The sequence below is a fragment of the Salvelinus namaycush genome, chromosome 21 (genome assembly GCF_016432855.1).
Source record: "Salvelinus namaycush isolate Seneca chromosome 21, SaNama_1.0, whole genome shotgun sequence".
NCBI lineage: Eukaryota > Metazoa > Chordata > Actinopteri > Salmoniformes > Salmonidae > Salvelinus > Salvelinus namaycush.
This window is the reverse complement of record NC_052327.1, coordinates 23,489,565-23,510,591: the sequence shown is the minus strand read 5'-3', so window position 1 is coordinate 23,510,591 and position 21,027 is coordinate 23,489,565. Positions and strand designations below refer to the sequence as shown.

At 43.3% G+C, this 21,027-nt stretch overlaps 1 protein-coding gene across 1 annotated transcript in view; it reads left to right on the top strand.

The window, feature by feature from the left end:
* si:dkey-246g23.2 (solute carrier family 66 member 2) overlaps positions 1-21,027 on the top strand; it is an 86,445-nt gene that overhangs the window by 29,026 nt on the left and 36,392 nt on the right. The window contains exon 4 of the mRNA XM_039018097.1: positions 9,623-9,839. Coding sequence (XP_038874025.1) covers positions 9,623-9,839 — 217 coding nt within the window. The remainder of the gene's footprint in view (positions 1-9,622; positions 9,840-21,027) is intronic.

Below are 21,027 nucleotides of genomic sequence, written 5' to 3'. Positions count from 1 at the left end.
GCTCGAGAAGTGTGCTCTTAACGGAGGAATCCCAGTTTGGCAGACAGCGGGAATGGCGTCATGTGGGCGAGTGGTTTGCTGATGTCAACGTTGTGAACAGAGTGCCCCATGGTGGCAATTGGTTTATGGTATGGGCAGGCATAAGCTATGGACAACAAACACAATTACATTTTATCGATGGCAATTTGAATGAACATAGATACTGTGGCAAGATCCTGAGCCCCAGATACTGACTGGTTCCCTACTTTTTTTGTAATTTAGCAGACGCTCTTATCCAGTTCCATACTTTTTTCGTACTGGTCCACTGTGGGAATTGAACCCACAACCGTTTGTTTACCAACTGAGCCACACGGGACCTATCTGTGACCCATTGTCTGACTCTCAGATGCATATCTGTATTGCCAGTCATGTGAAATCCATAGATTAGGGCCTAATTCATTTATTTCAATTGACTGATTTCCTAATATGAACCGTAACTCTGTAAAATCTTTTAAATTGTTACATGGTACATTTATATTTTTGTTTATTTCCTCTTTATTTAATTGTTCATTTTAGACTGACATTGAAGCAAGATCAGAGTAGTTGGCATACCTCCACACTTGTCTCGTTCCCCGTCTAATATAATGTCACTTATACTTTATTTCTCTCCCTTAATCTTTGATGTTGCTTTTACTCATTCCCCCTCTAGCCATCCCTCTTTCCCAAATCAACTAGTCATTTTGCATTGTTACTACACTGCATTTGGAAAGTATTCAAACCACTTCACTTTTTCCACATTTTGTTACTTTACAGCCTTATTCTAAAATTGATTGAATTATTTTCCCCCCCCTCATCAATCTACACACAATACCCCATGATGACAAAGGGAAAATAGTTTTATTTCGAATGTATAAAAAAGACATACCTTATTTCCATAAGTATTGAGACCCTTTGCTATGCGACTCGAAGTTGAGCTCAGGTGCATCCTGTTTCCATTGATCATCCTTGAGATGTTTTTACAACTTGATTGGAGTCCACCTGTGGTAAATTCAATTGATTGGACATGATTTGGAAAGGCACACACCTGTCTAAATAAGGTCCCACAGTTCAGTGCATGTCTGAGCAACAACCAAGCCATGAGGTCAAAGGAATTGTCCGTAGAGCTCCGAGACAGGATTGTGTCGAGGCACAGATCTAGGGAAGGGTACAAAAAAATGTCTGCAGCATTGATTGTCCCCAAGAACACAGGAAGAAGTTTGGAACCGCTAAGACTCTTCCACCCGCCAAACTGAGCAATCGGGGGAGAAGAGCCTTGGTCAGGGAGGTGACCAAGAACCTGATGGTCACTGACAGAGCTCCAGAGTTCCTCTGTGGAGATGGGAGAAGGACAACCATCTCTGTAGCACTCCACCAATCAGGTCTTTATGGTAGTGTTGACTCCTCGGCCTGCTTGGAGTTTACCAAAAGGCACCTAAAGGACTCTCAGACCATGAGAAACAAGATTCTCTGGTCTGATGAAACCAATATTGAACTCTTTGGCCTGAATGCCAAGCATCACGTCTGGAGGAAACCTGCCACCATCCCTATGGTGAAGCACGGTGGTGGCAGAATCATGCTGTGGGGATGTTTTTCAGCTGCAGGGACTGGGAGACTAGTCAGGACTGAGGGAAAGATGAATGGAGCAATGTACAGAGAGATCCTTGATGAAAACCTGCTCCAAAGTGCTCAGACTGGGGGAATGTTCACCTTCCAACAGGACGACGACCCTAAGCACACAGCCAAGACCATGCAGGATGACTTTGGGACAAGTCTCTGAATATCCTTTAGTGGCCTGGCCAGAGCCCGGACTTGAACCCAATCGAACATCTCTGTAGAGACCTGAAAATAGCTGTGCAGCAACGCTCCCCATCCAATTTGACAGAGCTTGAGACATAAATTAGTTTATAAGGTAGTTAGTTGGCCCTAAATGGGTCCCAGTCAGGTGTGTAGCTTGGCATTGTATAGATTAGAGTCTGGAGCCTGGCTGGTGTCATCTGCATGCTGCGGTGGGAAACCCTGCTGCAGTGCGTGTGTTGCTGTTATGCTTTGCCCTTGAAGCCATGCCACTCTCACTGTCTGGCTTGCATTGTTCTTATGTAACTCTTATCAGAACTGCTTTTTTCTCGCTCTCGCTCACTCTGTCTGTCGCTCGTGCGCTCTGTCTGTCGCTCGTGCTCTGTCTGTCGCTCGCGCTCTGTCTCTCGCACTCTCATCATCCTGCAGTCTTAATCCTGCTGTGTAACTTCCATTTAGCTCAGAGAACTAGAGATAAAAGCCCTTTATTGGCTCTGTCCTTGTCTTGTCCTGATTCTACCCATACTAAGTCATTACTGACTCCCCAGCTACCCATTTGCCCTCAAACCAATGTTGAAAAAAAATAAAAAAATCTGTTTTCCCCTCAGGGCTAGGAATGATTTGTTTTCTTCTCCAGAAAGACATGGTGTAGGTAAGGATAAAATGGTGACTTTTCCTTCATGTTTCTCCTGAGCATAAGGTCACGGTGACATTACAGCCCATGCTCCCTTTGTCCCCCCAGGACACTTCACTGTAATAGCACACAATCAGGAACAATGTGGAAACCAGAATAGAGTTTAATGACTCATCATTCCCTGTATGGCAGGAGAGTTCAGGTAAAACTCACAAATGGATGATGCGCGAACAACTGTAATCTTGCTGTGCTCTTGTAGAAGTTGTTAGAGGGAAGGCTGCTATGTAGGCGCAGGGCAGACCGATTGTAATAGCAGTGTGTGGAGGTAGGAGAGGATAGTGTGAGGTGATGCGGAGAGGTAGGAGAGGATAGTGTGAGGTGATGAGGAGAGGTAGGAGAGGAGAGTGTGAGGTGATGCGGCATGTTGCACACTGCACTCTTGAGGTACGTTTTATTTGAACATCAGCCAGGGTAGGCAGGCCAGCTGCATGTTTAGAGGATGACAACAGGATAGGAGAGAGGAGTGGTTGAACACAGAGGATTGACCTTGGTGAAGGAGGGTGGTCAAGCGTGTAGTGTACTGCTCTGTACGTTTTTAGCATTCTAAGAGGTAGGCATGACAGTCAACAAATAGCCTAGTAGACAAGGTTTGGTAAATTCTTATTGCTGGTGTGTATATACACACACACACACACACACACACACACACACACACACTTAATCCATGTGAAGGTGACTTGTGTGATAGTGATCACCAGGTGAGCAGCTGGCGCAGTGAGGAGGGTCCTGATAAGGGAAAATGCACAGAGGGACTAGCAGGTCCTGCTCGATATGACGCCTGTGAATTATCTGCTACCCAACAGACACATTATCAATAGAAGACTTCCTGGTCAGATAAGACCGGTGTAAATAATAGATAATCTGAGAAAAGGCTGAGGGGGGTGAGTTTAGGTATTACTGGTCAGACAATTGAATCTTTCTATCAGACCACTTTCCAGACAATGCTCTTTTCTTGTCAAAGATATAGAAAGGACAATGTCACCTTGACTATGCCTGGTGGTGTTTTTTTTTCATTTGGCTCGTGACTAGACAGCTAGACAGTGGTCAGAGGCTGCTGTTGAGGAATGACCTTATCCTCTGTTTTTGTATGTCTGTCTTGAACCAAGTCTATGCCATGAATATGTGTACAAAGACCATTAAAGGATTGTTGTGATAATGTTTACTTTATGCTTTCCAATATGAAGACTTTAGAACATGTAATGACCTGACAACTCTATAATAGGGACTGTTCTACACGGTGCATTTGGAAAGTATTCAGACCCCTTGACTTTTTCTAATTTTGTTATGTTACAGCCTTATTCTAAAATGGATAAACAATTTTCCCTAATCAATCTACACACAGTACCCCATAATGACAAAGGAAAAACAGTTTTTTTGAAAATGTTGCTAAATATTACATTTACATAAGTATTCAGATGCTTTACTCAGTACTTTGTTGAAGCACCTTTTGGCAGCAAATACAGCCTCAACTCTTCTTAGGTATGACGCTACAAGCTTGGCACACCTGTTTGGGGAGTTTCTCACTTTCTTTGCAGATCTTCTCAAGCTCTGGATCTGCTCAACCTCTGTCAGGTTGGATGGGGAGCGTCGCTGCACAACTATTTCAGGTCTCTCCAGAGATGTTCGATCGGGTTCAAGTCTGGGCTCTGGTTTGGCCACTAAGGGACATTGAGACTTGTCCTGAAGCCACTCCTGCGTTGTCTTGGCTGTGTGCTTAGTTTTGTTATCCTGTTGGAAGGGTGAACCTTCGCCCTAGTCTGAGGTCCTGAGCGCTCTGGAGCGGGTTTTCATCAAGGATCTGTCTGTACTTTGCTCTGTTCATCTTTGCCTTGATCCTGACTAGTCTCCCAGTCCCTGCCACTGAAAAACATCCCCACAACATGATGCTGCCACCACCATGCTTCACTGTAGGGATGGTGCCAGGTTTGTTCCAGACGAGACACTTGGCATTCAGGCCAGAGAGTTCAATATTGGTTTCAGCAGACCATTTCTCATGGTCCGAGAGTCCTTTAGGTGCCTTTGGCAAACTCCAAGCGGGCTGTCATGTGCCTTTTACTGAGGAGTGGCTTCCATCTGGCCACTCTACCATAAAGGCCTGATTGGTGGAATGCTGCAGAGATGGTTGTCATTCTGGAAGGTTCTCCCAGAGCTCCAGTGTTCCTCTGTGGAGATGTCAGATTGACCATTGGGTTCTTTGTCACCTCCCTGACCGAGGCCCTTCTCCCCAGATTGCTCAGTTTGGACGGGCAGCCAGCTCTAGGAAGAGTCTTGGTGGTTCCAAACTTCTTCATGTGTTCTTCAAATTCCTTTGACCTCATGGCTTGGTGTTTGCTCTGACATACACTGTCAACTGTGGGACCTTATATACACCGGTGTGTGCCTTTCCAAATCATGTCCAATCAATTGAATTTACCACAGGTGGACTCCAATCAAGTTGTAGAAACATCTCAAGGATGATAAATGGAAACAGGATGCACCTGAGCTCAATTTCGAGTGTCATAGCAAAGGGTCTGAATACTTATGTAAATAAGGTATTTCTGTCTCTAAAATCCTGTTTTAACTTTGCCTTTATGAGGTATTGTGTGTAGATTGATGAGGATAGTTTTTTTTATTTAATCCATTTTAGAATAAGTCTGTAACACAACAAAATGTGGAACATTTCAAGGGATCTGAATACTTTTCCGAATGCACATTCCAGCACATTCCACGGGCCTTTACCAGGATGTGTTCTGGGAGGCGTCAGAGAGCCGCACGGGCCTTTACCAGGATGTGTTCTGGGTGTCGTCAGACAGCTTCATGGGCCTTTACCATAATGTGTTCTGGGAGATGCTGGATGATTGATTGATCAGTTCTAACCTGTTTGGCCAAGGAGGTCATTGCAATCAACATTGTTAAATAGACTAGTCTATCTCTGCTGCTCTGACAGAATAGAAACATGTGTTATTGTAATACGTTAGGGGTCAGTGTCTGTCTTGTAGGCTACCTCAGAAAAGGAGTCGAGGACAAATCCTAACTTGGAAGTATGTGTAAATGTGTCCCTTTAAGTAAATAACTTGTCATAGAGGTGACGTCAATGGGACATTTGATGTCATGCAAAAGTTTGAGTTACCCACACTTTAAACTCAAGTCTTCTGCCTGACTGTCAAGTTTTGTTTATTCTTTTAGATTATTATGGAAGGTACCTTGAAAAGGCCCACCTAACATGACCTGCTTTAGTGAGCATTCAGGGATGTGATTGCCTTGGTTTTTGCTGCCTGTGAAATGATCTTCCAGGATAAAATTGTGTACTACTATGTGTATGAATATTATAATGACATATAATGCAAATCAGTCCTCATTATTTATTTTAATAAATGTTAATTGAACACAGGCAGGGGTTGATGTGTGGCTGACCCAGGTCAGAGCCATAGGACACGGCAGCAGGGCCACAAGACAATAGAATAGTACTGCAGTCATCTACTATATATAGCAAAATGCAAATATGGATATGCCTGAATGGCTAAATGATTTAGAAATTGTATTTTAATTCCACTTTAAATCGGTGTACTTAGAGCTGCTTAATTGAATGTAAGCTTAATGACATAGTTATATCGGCACGGTCTTTGTCCTTATATTCAATATAAGGACTTTGAATATTCAAAGAGCTTATGAGAAGGGTACAGTACATTTTCTTTCTCCGGTAGAATTTGAGTAGAGCCACTTTCAGACACACATTACTGCTCCCTGATCAGCAGTCATGTCCATGTCAGTCTGTCTGGTACCCAGTCAGTCTCAGATGCTGTAATACAGCTGTAATCGAAACCCCCTGTCACGTTCGTTCAAATTCAACTTGATGAATACAACAATCCTACTTTTTCACTAGGGGCAAGATTTTTATGACTTTTTGGGCTCTGCAGTGTTCCTATGTAAAGTATGACGTGAAAGAGGTGAAGCTTGAAGAGGAAACATATTGGATGTTTTGTTTCCATGTTGAGTATGTGCAGTAACATACCTACTTGTGTAATATGAGACAGGACAGTGGTCTAGTGTTTCCTAATGAGAGGCCAATCAGTCCCACTGCTGACTGAGGAAACCAGGCCCTCTGTGTCTGCTGCCTTCGTTAAAGCCTGTGCTCCCCAAACCTCAGCCTATCCTGCAGGCTTCCCCTCTGACAGCCAGATCTCTGCCCATAGCCCATGGCACTTGGGCATAGGTGCCATGTTAGGATTTCTAATTGAGAGGTGCTTTATTAGTCACAGTCCGAGTGATGCTGAGTAAAATATGTGCAGACCACGCTGACTATGTACGCCTTCTTCCTGTTGTTCTCTTGGTTTGTCTGGCAGATCTGATTTAATGCTTTTATTATCTTGGATCCAACCTAACTGGATCCAACCTCCCTTTGAACAATCGATACTCGTGAGCGTACTATGAGCTGAAATGGCAGTATCTCTGTGCCGATGGTTGACCTGTCCCAGAGTCATGGGCTCAGAAGACAGACAGAGAGCGTGGCTGGGTTGGCCCTGGTGACCCTGCAGGAGGACAGCAGTGCAGGGATGGCATCTGGAACTGGGGCTCCCTTGGAACTGGGGCATGGGGCCTGGGGTGAGATTTGGAGCATGGGGTGGGCTGTGATGGAGTAGACCCATCACGAGCTGGGTCTCCTCTGGCTGGGAGGCTCAAAGTTGGCTCTCTGGATGATGAGTTTGGATATTCTGGGCCTCTCTCTAGCTATCTTTCTCTTGATATCTCTGTACTCTGCATGACATGAAATGCCTCGAGTGAAATGGGTCTATTTCTTTCCCTCTCCTTTTCCTTGTTGTGGGCTGAGATGGACAAGCTTGATGGGGCACTGTAACACTGCTAACACTGGCAGCTGTTGTGGTGGACTCCGCTGTAAACCTGTTTGCCCAGGATTACCGACACTGTCAAGATGTTTGAAGAATTTTCATTGAGCACTTTTTTTTGTTGCTGTTTTAGTAATTGAAATGTTTGATCTTTGAAGGGCTATTGAAAAAAGAAGCACCTCACCTCCCCACTTTTCCTCCTCAGTACGGCACCTTCTTGTGTGGGTCTTTTGAAGTGCGGCTTGTCAACAAGTCTGCTCTCCTCTCCAGACTGGCTAAGCTAAGCACAATGCCAGGGATCTCACTGGGAAGGCCGGCCTGCCTATGATGCTGTAGGAGCCTGGATGGCAGAGAGAGAAAAAGGGGGATGACAGGAGAGGTTGAAAGGGGGAGATGAGAGGGACATTTACTGATTTGTTCTTTTAGATGTGATTCAGATTCATTGGTTATGTTTCTTCATTATGTTTCACTTGACAAGTTGCTGTAGGTGTTTTTTGAGTGTGCAAATAAAACTATCAGGCTTTTAAAAGGAGAGGTGGAGTGCATGGAGAGAGAGAGAGAGAGAGAGAGGAGTGAATAGATAGAGGGAGCTATACTGTATTTGGGCAAAACCGACCGCAGTTTGAAAAACAGGGCAAGCTGTAGTAATGCCAGTAGTGCTTAGCCCGTCTTATTTAAAAGGGAGGGAAGCTTTCATGTTCCCGACAAAGGGCAGAGCTCTCCCCTGAAGCTTCCAGCACACTAGAACAGATGGAGGGGGGGGGGGGGGGGGTGTAAAATCAGATTTTTCTGTAGGTGAAAATGAAGTCCTCTGAGGATTATTTTTTGAGTAAAGCCTCTCTGCTAGGCCCTGTTCAGATTATATCAGTGTCAGCGTCTGGCTCTACAGATATTATTCATGTGCTGTGACCGCTAGGGCACTGCACCGGTGGTGGGCCCTGGCCCTCACTGCAAGGACGGACGCGACACTGTGTGTGCGTGTGTATGCGTGTGCGTGCTGTCATAAGCGAGTGTACGCGTCCTGTCCCCCTCTCTGTTCTGATCATCCATCCTGCCCTCCCCCCCAGATCCTATCTCTGTGTTGGATCTGTAGGAGCTTAATCATTAATCATGCACGCTGCTCGGTGCTCGCTATGAGACGTCTCACTCTGCCTCTTCCACAATGCCGTGGGCCCGGCGATGGTGTGTAGCGGTCTGTGTTCCTGACAGGTGTGTCCCACCGTCGCCACTGTTACCCCTGGCAGGTGCTGTTGTGTGCAGGCGCTCAGAACGCAGAACCTAATGACAATACGCGGAACACAACCACTTCCTATATGGAATGTCACAGTCGTCGGCTCACTAACAAATGGGCTCTTATTTAACTATCAATCCCATTCAGCTGATGTCAGCTCATTCTATTCCCCCCTCTACAGTAATTTCAAAGGAATATGAGGCCATTGATCATGTGGGATGTCTTGTGAAAAGCTGACTGGTCCTATATATACCATTACCAGACAGAGAACCTCTGACACAGTATGCATGATTGTCTCTGGATTTTAGGTCACTCCTAGCTACTCTTATTTCAGCTTGTGACCCTCAGGGGGCTCTTTCTTTCTGACTGTTCTTGGCTTTTATGTCATGCAGTCTTCCTCATTCTCTCTCCTTTTAGGTTGTTTGTCCATGAATTGCATTAGAATACAATTAGATGAACAATGGCAATATTAACGTCAGTGAAACAGATCTGGAACTGTATTTAAATGCCTCTATTTTCTGTGAACAGTTTGTCTTCTCTCTAGGGCTCTGCTACTATATACAGTAGGCCGACCCTATTGGGCTGCCAGTGCAAACAGAAAATAATGGATGGAAGTTTAAATATTCTTAGAATATCTGAATAATGAATATTTGTTACAGTGAGAAAAGAGCTCTCGGTCTGTGACCACATTTTCTTTCAGCTGCCATGTTGCGTCCCTTTCTCATTGGTCAGAGTGTAGGCTTAGCCTCAACGGCTACATTTGACTTGACTTTGAAAAAGCAGAGCTTGAAAGCACAATCTGGTTATATGAGTTAAGGAATAGCTCTCTATAGCTTTGTATTGGCTCTGTGTGGTGGAAAGGGCCCAGTAATGACACTTGCAGGGTCCAGATCCAGATTGTTTTTGATTTGATGAAAAAGCTTCTGAGTCTCTGTTTCATTCACTTACTTGCACTCTATTGATTTGTGTGGTGTGTTCAATTAATGTCTGTGATGGTGCATTTTCTAATGAAGGGATCTCTCTTCCTCCCCCTTCTCTTTCCCCCCTCCCCCCCTCTCTTAGATCTGGACCTGCGCTACTTCTGGAGCTGGAGTGCGTTTGAGGACTACCTGCTATTCTGTTTTGCCTTCACGGTGCTGTGTGCCTTCCTCACCCTTCTCCTGCTGGACTCTGTGCTGTTCGTGGAGGGCCTGGGCTCCCTGGCCGTGCTGTTTGAGGCCATGCTGGGGGTGCCACAGCTTCTGCAGAACTTCCACAACCACTCCACCCGCGGCATGAGGTGAGTGAGTGGCCTGGCAGGCTGGCACACACTCCATGTACCATGTGTGGTGTACACTGAATTTACAAAACATTAGGAACACCTTCCTAATATTGAGTTGCAGCTCCTTTTGCCCTTGGGGCATGGACTCTACAAGATGTCGAAAGCATTCAACAGGGATGCAGTTGTGTCAAGTTGGCTGGATGTCCTTTGGGTGGTGGACCATTATTGATACACACGGGAAACTGTTGAGTGTGAAAAACCCAGCAGCGTTGCAGTTCTTGACACACTCAAACCAGTGTGCCTGGCACCTACTACCATACTCCGTTCAAATGCACTGAAATCTTTTGTATTGCCCATTCACCCACTGAAAGGCACACATACACAATCCATGTCTCAATTGTCTTGAGGCTTAAAAATCCTTTAACCTATCTCACCTTCATCTACACTGATTGAAGTGGATTTAACAGGTGACATCAATAAGGGATCATAGCTTTCACCTGGTCAGTCTGTTGTGTGTGTGTGTGTGTGTGTGTGTGTGTGTGTGTGTGTGTGTGTGTGTGTGTGTGTGTGTGTGTGTGTGTGTGTGTGTGTGTGTGTGTGTGTGTGTGTACTGTACGAGTCAATATTTCAGACACACCTACTCATTTATTTGTATTATTTTCTACATTGTAGAATAGAATCCGCTAGGGAGCCAGCCAGCTAACGTTAGCTAGCAAGGTAAACCATGAATCTAGCTAGGTAAACAGCATTTAAGATCACACACGTAACGTTAGCTAACGAGCCAGCCAGGTGACATTAGGTAGTTAAACAACAATGAACAAAGTGCCAACAATGCCACAGTGTTGGGAGCTAACCAACCAGGTCCAATGTTAGCTAGCTAACATTAGGCTCTAACTAGAAAACAAATGGCTCTGGGAAACAAATAGTAACGTCAGCTAGGGAGCCAGCCAGCTAACAGTACACTTTAGCTTGAAATTAAACCACTTTCTGTCAAAATTAAAAACATGTAATATCTGAAAATGTAGCTAGCTATCGCTAGACTATCTTACCTGTATACATCATCAAGCATGATGGACGTGCCTCCCTGTAAGGAATGCCATACCACAGTTGCTCTTAGTTTGAAGATGTAATCCGGAGACAGGTGTTTTCTCCATCTCTTTAGCTATCATACTTTAATTCCACTGATTTCAAAACTTGATCCTCCAGAAGGTAGAGAGCAACACTTATGCAGCTCCATTACACAATATATTTTTTATTTTTTACATAAAAAAGCAGTGTTTGACAGGATTACAAACACAGACTGACGAACTCATATAGACAGCAGCCTTCAATATGGCAGACCAATCCTCTCCCCTCTCTCGGCATGTCCAGCCCACTCATTTATATCAGCCAATCATGACTAGTGGGAACGTTGCTAACTTTTTCTGTGGCTTAACCAACAAGGCTCGTAATTTAACAATTTTATTCGTATTTACAGATGGCATACAGATGGACCACACATGCGGAGATCATCCGTTCACCTACTCTGCGTCTCACAAAGAGACAGCGGTTAGATCAAAAATCTAACATTTGTACTCATCAGACCAAAGGACAGATTTCCACCAGTCTAATATCCATTGCTCATGTTTTTTTGCCGAAGCAAGTCTCTTCTTCTTATTGGTGTCCTTTAGTAGTGGTTTCTTTGCAGCAATTCGACCATGAAGGCCTGATTCACGGTCTCCTCTGAACAGTTGATTTTGAGATGTCTGTTATTTGAACTCTGTGAAACATTTATTTGGGCTGCAATCTGAGGTGCAGTTAACTCTAATGAACTTATCCTCTGCAGCAGAGGTAACTTTGGGTCTTCCTTTCTTGTGGCGGTCCACATGAGCCAGTTTCATCATTGCGCTTGATGGTTTTTGCGACTGCACTTGAAGAAACTTTCAAAGTTCTTAATGTTCAGTATTGACTGACCTTCATGTCTTTAAGTAATAATGGACTGTCATTTGTCTTTGCTTATTTGAGCTGTTCTTGCCATAATATAGACTTGGTATTTTACCAAATAGGGCTATCTTCTGTATACCACTCCTACCTAGTCACAACACAACTGATTGACTCAAATGCATTAAGAAGGAAATAAATTCCACAAATGAACCTTTAACAAGGCACACCTGTTAATTGAAATGCATTCCAGGTGACTACCTCATGAAGCTGGTTGAGAGAATGCCAAGAGTGTACAAAGCTGTCATCAAGGCAAAGGGTGGCTACTTTGAAGAATCTCAAATATAAAATATATTTTGATTTCTTTAACTCTTTTTTGGTTACTTCACACGCTGAAGCTGACCCCGAAGTTCAGTGAGGCAATAAGGAACAGAGGCTGGCCTCCTAGAAAGGCGGACCACACTTAGGTGACCGTAGTAGTGATAGTAGCTATAGTACTAGAATGACACACTGAGAGGGCCTGCTACCCACTGATCCACCACTGTAGAGACACCCAGAGACAGAGATGAACCGGGCCTCATGTTCTCACTGATTGGATGAGCAAGTTGCCGCCCAGAGCCACGGTGCAATCACGTCAAGGACAAAGAAATTACAGTCTAGCACCAGGGCTGTGACATATTGATTGTGTTAATATAAAATATGAATTACAGTTGGAAACCATATAAATGAGCCCTCATTCCTCCGTTGCATGCTTAAACTGTGCTCTTGATGGTTAATTTGGCTCATAAAAGGCTGTGCTGCCTGAAGCATGTCTCCACTCTGACTTATCTGCATGGAGCTGAGGACGGATGAGGAAGGATAGCTTCTGTTAATGTGCTGAGCTGTGACTGCTGTCTCATAGTATGGTTATTCTGTCTTGAGGACAAATGGAACTGATTGTATTTAGACTACAGTAGGGTTGGGCAGTATACCGTATACCAGGGTATTTGGAAATACCTACGGGATGGTTTTCAAATACCATCAATACCGTTGAAACTATTTATTGGAAGTTTGTTAATACTTTTTAATGTTTCTAACTACTTTTTAAGTAAATACCTGCAGTCAACTTGTGCAATATGTTACGAGAGAAAGCAGATTGAGTTAATTTCGCCTTGTCACATTATTTTACATTATGAAGCTTACTGTACTTCCACAGAATAGTTAAGCCAGTCACGTGTTTGTTATAAAGAGCACAATGGGAGAAAGCGGGAGCTGGTGAGTCTATAGCGTTCTACGGTGCATTTTGGAAAGTATTCAGACCGCTTGCCATTTTCCACATTTTGTTACATTACAGCTTTATTTAATTTTCCCCTCATCAACCTACACACAATACCCCATAATGATAAAGCAAAACAGGTTTTTTGAAAAAAAAATAAGAAAATTTATAAAAATAAGAAACTGAAATATCAGATGTACATAAGTATTCAGATCCTTAACCAGCACTTTGTTGAATCACCTTTGGCAGCGAACCACTGCATTTAACCATGGCAAGGTGACTGGGAATGTGGCAAAATACAAACAGAGTGGTCATTCCCTCCTTAAGGCAATCAAACAGGCGAAAAGTCAGTATAGAGACAAAGTGGAATTGCAATTCAACGGCTCAGACACGAGATGTATGTGGCAAGGTCTACAGACAATCACGGACTACAAAAGGAAAACCAGCTACGTCGCGGACTCCAACGCCTTGCTCACAGACAAGCTAAACACGTTCTTTGCCCGCTTTGAGGATAACACAGTGCCACCGACACAGCCAGCTACCAAGGACTGTAGGCTCTCCTTATCCGTGGCCGTTGTGAGTAAGACATTTAAACGTGTTAACCCTTGCAAGATTGCCGGCCCAGACGACATCCCTAGCCGTATCCTCAGCTGGCTGGTGTGTTTATGGACATATTCAATCTCTCCCTATCCCAGTCTGCTGTCCCCACATGCTTCAAGATGGCCACCATTTGTCTCTATTCCCAAGAATGCAAATGTAACTGAACTAAATGACTATCGTCCCGCACTCACTTCTGTCATCATGAAGTGCTTTGAGAGACTAGTCAAGGATTATATCACCTTACCTGACACCCTAGACCCACTTCAATTTGCTTACCGCCCCAATAGATCCACAGACGATGCAATCGCAATGCACACGGACCTATCCCATCTGGACAAGAGGAATACCTATGTAAAAATGCTGTTCATTGACTATAGCTTAGCATTCAACACCATAGTACACTCCAAGCTCATCATTAAGCTAGAGGCCCTAGGTCTGAACCCTACCCTGTGCAATTGGGTCCTGGACTTCCTGGCGGGCTGCCCCCAGGTGGTGAAGGTAGGAAACAACACCTCCACTTCGCTGATCCTCAACACTGGGGCCCAAAAATGGAGCTTGCTCAGCACCCTCCTGTACTCCCTGTTCACCCATGGCTGCGGGGCCATGCATGCCTCCAACTCAATCATCAAGTTTGCAGACACAACAGTAGTAGACTTGATTACCAACAACAATGAGACAGCCTACAGGGAGGATGTGAGTGCTCTGGGAGTGTGGTGTCAGGAAATAACCTCACTCAACATCAACAAAACAAAGGAGATGATCGTGGACTTCAGGAAACAGCCCCCCCCCCCCCCCCCCCCCCGATCCACATAGACAGGACACCAGTGGAGAAGGTGGAAAGTTCCTCGGCGTACACATCACTGAAATGGTCCACCTACACAGACAGTGTAGTGAAGAAGGCGCAATGGCGCCTCTTCAACCTCAGGAGGCTGACAAAATTTGGCTTGAGAGCAACCTGTATCACCGCCTGTTACGGCAAATGCACCGCCCGCAACCGCAGGGCTCTCCAGAGGGTGGTGCGGTCTGCACAACACATCACCGGGGGCAAACTACCTGCCCTTCAGGACACCTACTGCACCCGATGTCACAGGAAGGCCAAAAAGATCATCAAGGACAACAACCACCCAAGCCACTGCCTGTTCACTCCGCTATCAACCAGAAGGTGAGGTCAATACAGATGCATCAAAGCTGGGACCGATAGACTGAAAAACAGCTTCTATCTCAAGGCCAATAGACTGTTAATTAAACAGCCAAAGAGGAAGCAGCCTACATACACAGACTTGAAATTGTTGGCCACTTTTAATAAATGGAACACTAGTCACTTTAATAATGTCACTTTAATGTTTACATATCTTGCATTACTTACAATATCTCATATGTATATACTGTATTTGATACTATCTACTGTATCTCAGTCTATGCCGCTCTGACATTGCTCGTCCATATATTTATATATTAATTCCATTCCTTTACATTTGTGTGTATAAGGTAGTTGTTGTGGAACTGTTAGATTACTTGTTAGATATTGCTGCACTGTCGGAACTAGAAGCACAAAAATTTCGCTACACCAGCAATAACTAGGGATGCACGATATATCGGTGAACATATCGGAATCGGACGATATTAGCTAAAAATGCCAACATCAGTATCTGCCCGATGTCTAGTTTAATGTCGATGTTATTAACAGATGTCAAAGCTACCGTGCATACCTATATAACGTAGGTACATGACGCCATGTAAAATTTGGCACTACACGTGCAACACAGCATTCCTAACCTAGCCCACAATGTCTGCTGTGTGGATCGAGCAGTCAACATGTCGAGACGTCATTTGAAAGAGTAAGAACATTTCAGCGAGACAACTCAAAGGCGAAATCCATTAAAGCCAAGATAATGGAATTCATTGCCCTTGACTATCAACCGTTCTCTCTCGTTGGTGCTGTTGGCTTTCGCCAACTGGTTGAGCATCGGTACATACACCAAGTGCGCTATTTTTCAGATGTTTCCCTACCGGAGTTGCACAGTAATTGCATCACTGCTATTAGCTTCATGACATACATAATATGGAACGCCGTTTGGGTCTTTGCGTGTCAAAAATGATACAGTAGCACTGTCAAAGCTGTACAAAAAGTCTGCAGACAAGCAAACACCAGCCACGGACGATGTGTTTACAATACTGCGTTGGTAATAAAGCATCATTTGTTCGACCGCAACTTCTAGGGTAGCTAGCTTTAGCTTGGTACCTAGCTAGCACCAATGCAACCAGCCTGAAAACAATGACCAGTAGAAACTGCAGTAATTTTCATTAATCTTAGCAATGATTTAGGAATCCTTGTGAGTAAGTATTAGCTAGGTTTCCACTTGTTGTTTGCCTATTGAAATTTAACTTCAGTTCATGAAAATAAATAGCTAGCCAGCTACTTAACCCTGTTGTCCAAAGCTAACGTTATAAGCAGCCAGCTAGCTTCATCTGGCTAGTGAGGCTCGACTGGATCGGGTTATGTGTTGTGAAGCTAGCCACAATAAGGATTAGGCACAATAGTGGAATTTGCGGTTTGCCTTCAAATTAAAGTCTGTCATTGACAGTGATGCAAATGAATACAAATAGTATAATTATGCCACACTTTTATTTTGAAGGTTAACTGCAAAGTCCACTATTGTGGCTAATCCTTATTGTGGCTAGCTTCACATACAGTTGAAGTCGTAAGTTTACATACACTTATGTTGGAGTCATTAAAACTTGTTTTTCAACCACTCCACAAATTTCTTGTTAACAAACTATAGTTTTGGCAAGTCGGTTAGGACATCTACTTTGCGCATGACACAAGTAATTTTTCCAACAATTGTTTACAGAGAGATTATTTCACTTATAATTCACTGTATCACAATTCCAGTGGGTCAGAAGTTTACATACACTAAGTTGACTGTGCCTTTAAACAACAAAAAAATACAGATTTTTGGGAGGAAAATTCCAGAAAATGATGTCATGGATTTAGAAGATTCTGATAGGCTAATTGACATAATTTGAGTCAATTGGAGGTGTACCTGTGGATGTATTTCAAGACCTACCTTCAAACTCTTTGCTTGACATCATGAGAAAATCAGCCAAGACCTCATAAAAAAATTGTGGACCTCCTCAAGTCTGGTTCATCATTGGGAGCAATTTCCAAACGCCTGAAGGTACCATGTTCATCTGTACAAACAATAGTACGCAAGTATAAACACCATGGGACCACGCAGCTGTCATACCGCTCAGGAAGGAGACACATTCTGTCTCCTAGAGATGAACGTACTATGGTGCGAAAAGTGCAAATCAATCCTAGAAAAACAGCAAAGGACCTTGTGAAGATGCTGGAGGAAACAGGTACAAAAGTATCTATAACCACAGTAGAACTAGTCTTATATCGACATAACCTGAAAGGCCGCTCAGCAAGGAAGAAGCCACTGCTCCAAAACCTCCATAAAAATGCCAGACTACGGTTTGCAACTTCACATGGGGACAAAGATCGTACTTTTTGGAGAAATGTTCTCTGGTCTGATGAAACAAAAATAGAACTGTTTGGCCATAATGACCATCGTTATGTTTGGAGGAAAAAGGTGAGGCTTGCAAACCAAAGAACACCATCCCAACCGTGAAGCACGGGGGTGGCAGTATCATGTTGTGGGGGTGCTTTGCTGCAGGGGAGACTGGTGCACTTCACAAAATAGATGGCATCATGAGGTAGGAAAATGATGTGGATATATTGAAGCAACATCTCAAGACATCAATCAGGAAGTTAAAGCTTGGTCGCAAATGGGTCTTCCAAATGGACAATGAACCCAAGCATACTTCCAAAGTTGTGGCAAAATGGCTTAAGGACAACAAAGTCAAGGTATTGGAGTGGCCATCACAAAGCCCTGACCTCAACATTTGTGGGCAGAACTGAAAAAGCGTGTGCGAGCAAGGAGGCCTACAAACCTGACTCCGTTACACCAGCTCTGTCAGGAGGAATGGGCCAAAATTCACCCAATTTATTGTGGGAAGCTTGTGGAAGGCTACCCAAAATGTTTGACCCAAGTTCAACAATTTAAAGGCAATGCTACCAAATACTAATTGAGTGTATGTAAACCTCTGACCCACTGGGAATGTGATGAAATAAATAAAAGCTGAAATAAATCATTCTCTCTACTATTCTGACATTTCACATTCTTAAAATAAAGTGGTGATCCTAACTGATGTAAGACATGGAATTTTTACTAGGATTAAATGTCAGGAATTATGAAAACCTGAGTTTAAATGTATTTGGCTAAGGTGTATGTAAACTTCCGACTTCAACTGTAGATGGGTCTGACCACCATCAATCAAATAAGAACTGTGTTATTTTAGATGACACCTGTCTATATAGTTAGCTACTGAAACAGATGTCATATTTCTATGTTTTTGGGGAAGAACATTGTTTGCATCCATGAGCTAGCTATCTTTTTTTATGACCAGCACTGTAGGTGTGCGAAACAACTTTTCCTGCATCATAGCATACGTATTGATGAATTGTTGTGACGTGAAATACGAGTGATAGTGTAATCAAGGTGTAATAACTCCGTAAAAATGTAATGAATGCGTTAAATTATTATGTGACGTGCAGTCATATTCAGGTCCTGATTGGTCAACAAGGTTATTTGACCGGTTAACCTCTCTGGGATGGTAGCGTCCCACCTGGCCAACATCCAGTGAAAATGCAAAGCGCCAAATTCAAATAAATTACTATAAAAATTTAACTTTCATGAAATCACACATTCAATATACCAAATTAAAGCTACACTTGTTGTGAATCCAGCCTACGTGTCAGATTTCAAAAATGCTTTACGGCGATAGCAAACAATGCTATTATCTGAGGATAGCATCAAGCAAACAAACACAGACCATCATATTTCAACCCGCCAGGCACAACACAAAAGTCAGAAATAACGATATAATTCATGCCTTACCTTTGACGAGCTTCTTCTGTTGGCACTCCAATATGTCCCATAAACATCATAAATGGTCCTTTTGTTAGATTAATTCCGTCGTTATATATCCACAATGTCCATTTATTTGGCGCGTTTGATTGAAAATAACACCGGTTCCAACTTGCACAGCGTGACTACAAAATATCTCAAAGTTACCTGTAAGCTTTGTCCAAACTTTTCAAACAACTTTCCTAATACAACTTTAGGTATTTTTAAGGTAAATAATCGATCAAATTTAAGACGGGATAAACTGCGTTCAATAGCGGATAAAAACAAAGTGGAGCGAGCTTTCAGGTCATGCGCCCCAACCACAACAGTACACTTCACTCGATCCTCGTTCTGAACTGCCCTACTGCTTAATTTCTCAAAGGAAAAACATCAACCAATTTCTAAAGACTGTTGACATCCAGTGGAAGTGATAGGAACTGCAAGCAAGTGCCTTAGAAATCTAGATCCCCATAGAAATCCCATTGAAAAGAGAGTGACCTCAAATAAAATATTCCTGGGTGTCCTCAGGTTTTCGCCTGCCAAATAAGTTCTGTTATACTCACAGACATAATTTTAACAGTTTTAGAAACTGTTTTTAGAGTGTTTTCTATCCAAATCTACCAATTATATGCATATCCTAGCTTCTGGGCCTGAGTAGCAGGTAGTTTACTTTAGGCATGCTTTTCATCCGGATGTGAAAATACCGCCCCCTATACCAAACAGGTTTTAACAGCTCAACACAGAATAGCCGCATGTGCGCACTACCTCAAATCGTTGGGAGAAAATATTTATATTTTATTCAGCTTTGTTCAATTGTATTCTTCATACTATAAAATAATATAAAATTATACCACGGAATAATAAGCAAATCTTGTCTGTTAAATGAACTAGAGTAGCCCCAATTGGCATAGCCACATCAGGACTTAACATAAGGACAACTCAGAGTATGATATTATTTTCTTCATATCATGCTCCACCAGCAGCAGTCCCAGCTCAACAACAACCCACCAGCAGCAGCCCCAGATCACTACCAACCCACCAGCAGCAGCCCCAGCAGCCCCAGTGAAGGTGTAGGCTATATGTCATGGATTTATTTGACTTTTTAAAATGGCTTGTAGGCTATGTATGGAAGCCAGGATATCCTAAATGTGTTTATGTTAATTAACGGTCAATTACCATGAGACCAACAGATATTTGCTTGACAATCACCGCCACAGCCCTATGTGGGAGTGCCCTGCAGTTAAATACTTTTGGGAAAAAGTAAAAAAATATATATTTCAAAGAGCGTGAATGTAAATATTCAGTGTCCCCAACCATTATGTTACTTAATGATGATTGAATCTCTCAATCAAATAAGATAAGCTTACTGCCGGCAGGTAGCACTGCTGCAAAATAAATGTTGGCTATAAGACGTCAGCTCTAGGAAGAGTCTTGGTGGTTCCAAACGTCTTCCATTTAAGAATGATGGAGGCCACTGTGTCCTTGGGACTTTCAATGCTGCAGACCTTTTTTGGTACCCTTCCCCAGATCTGTGCCTCGACACAATCCTGTCTCGGAGCTATACGGACAATTCCTTCGACCTCGTGGCTTGGTTTTTGCTCTGGCTTGGTTTTTGTTCTGACATGCACTGTCAACTGTGGGACCTTATATATTGGGCTCCCGAGTGGCGCAGCGGTCTAAGGCACTGCATCTCAGTGCTTGAGGCGTCACTACCAGACAACCTGGTTAGAATCCAGGCTGTATCATGTAATTGGGAGTCCCATAGGGCGGTGCACAATTAGTCCAGCATCGTCCGGGTTTGGCCGGTGTAGGCCGTCATTGTAAATAAGAATTTGTTCCTAACTGACTTGCCTAGTTAAATAAAGGTTACACACACACGCACACGCGCACACACACTGACCCCCCCCCCCCAAAAAATGTACGTATGTCCCCATTACCAGTAAAGCATAATCAAACCTATTTCTTTCACTTACTTGCTGTGCTGTTTCATTGTTCATTTGTTCAGTCATTTCAATCTCAACTAGGATTTCTATGTAACGCCGTTTGGGTCTTTGTGTGTCAAAAAACACTATTCGACGTGTCAAATAACATTATTTAACAAAGAAATGGGTACTCCTATATGCTTAATTTAGAGTTATTAATGTAACTTTAGTTGTTATACAAATGGTGGGCTATATGTTTTGATTTTTAACACATTGTAAGCCTGCAGGAGACTCTAATGATGATTTGAAAAAAGTCACTTGAAAGGAATGAGCTCTGCTTAGTTTTTTGCGCAGGCTGAACTCACTCCAATAGTATCTCATTCACAATTTGACAAGCACTTGATAATGCCTCAAATTTCACGACGCCATCCCCTTTGTGGCCGTAATGCACCCTAAAAAAATCCATGCCTTTTGCGGCCCGCAGTGCTGTGTTGTGCCGTTTTCCCTGAGTGTGCTGCGCAATCCGAAGCGCCTCT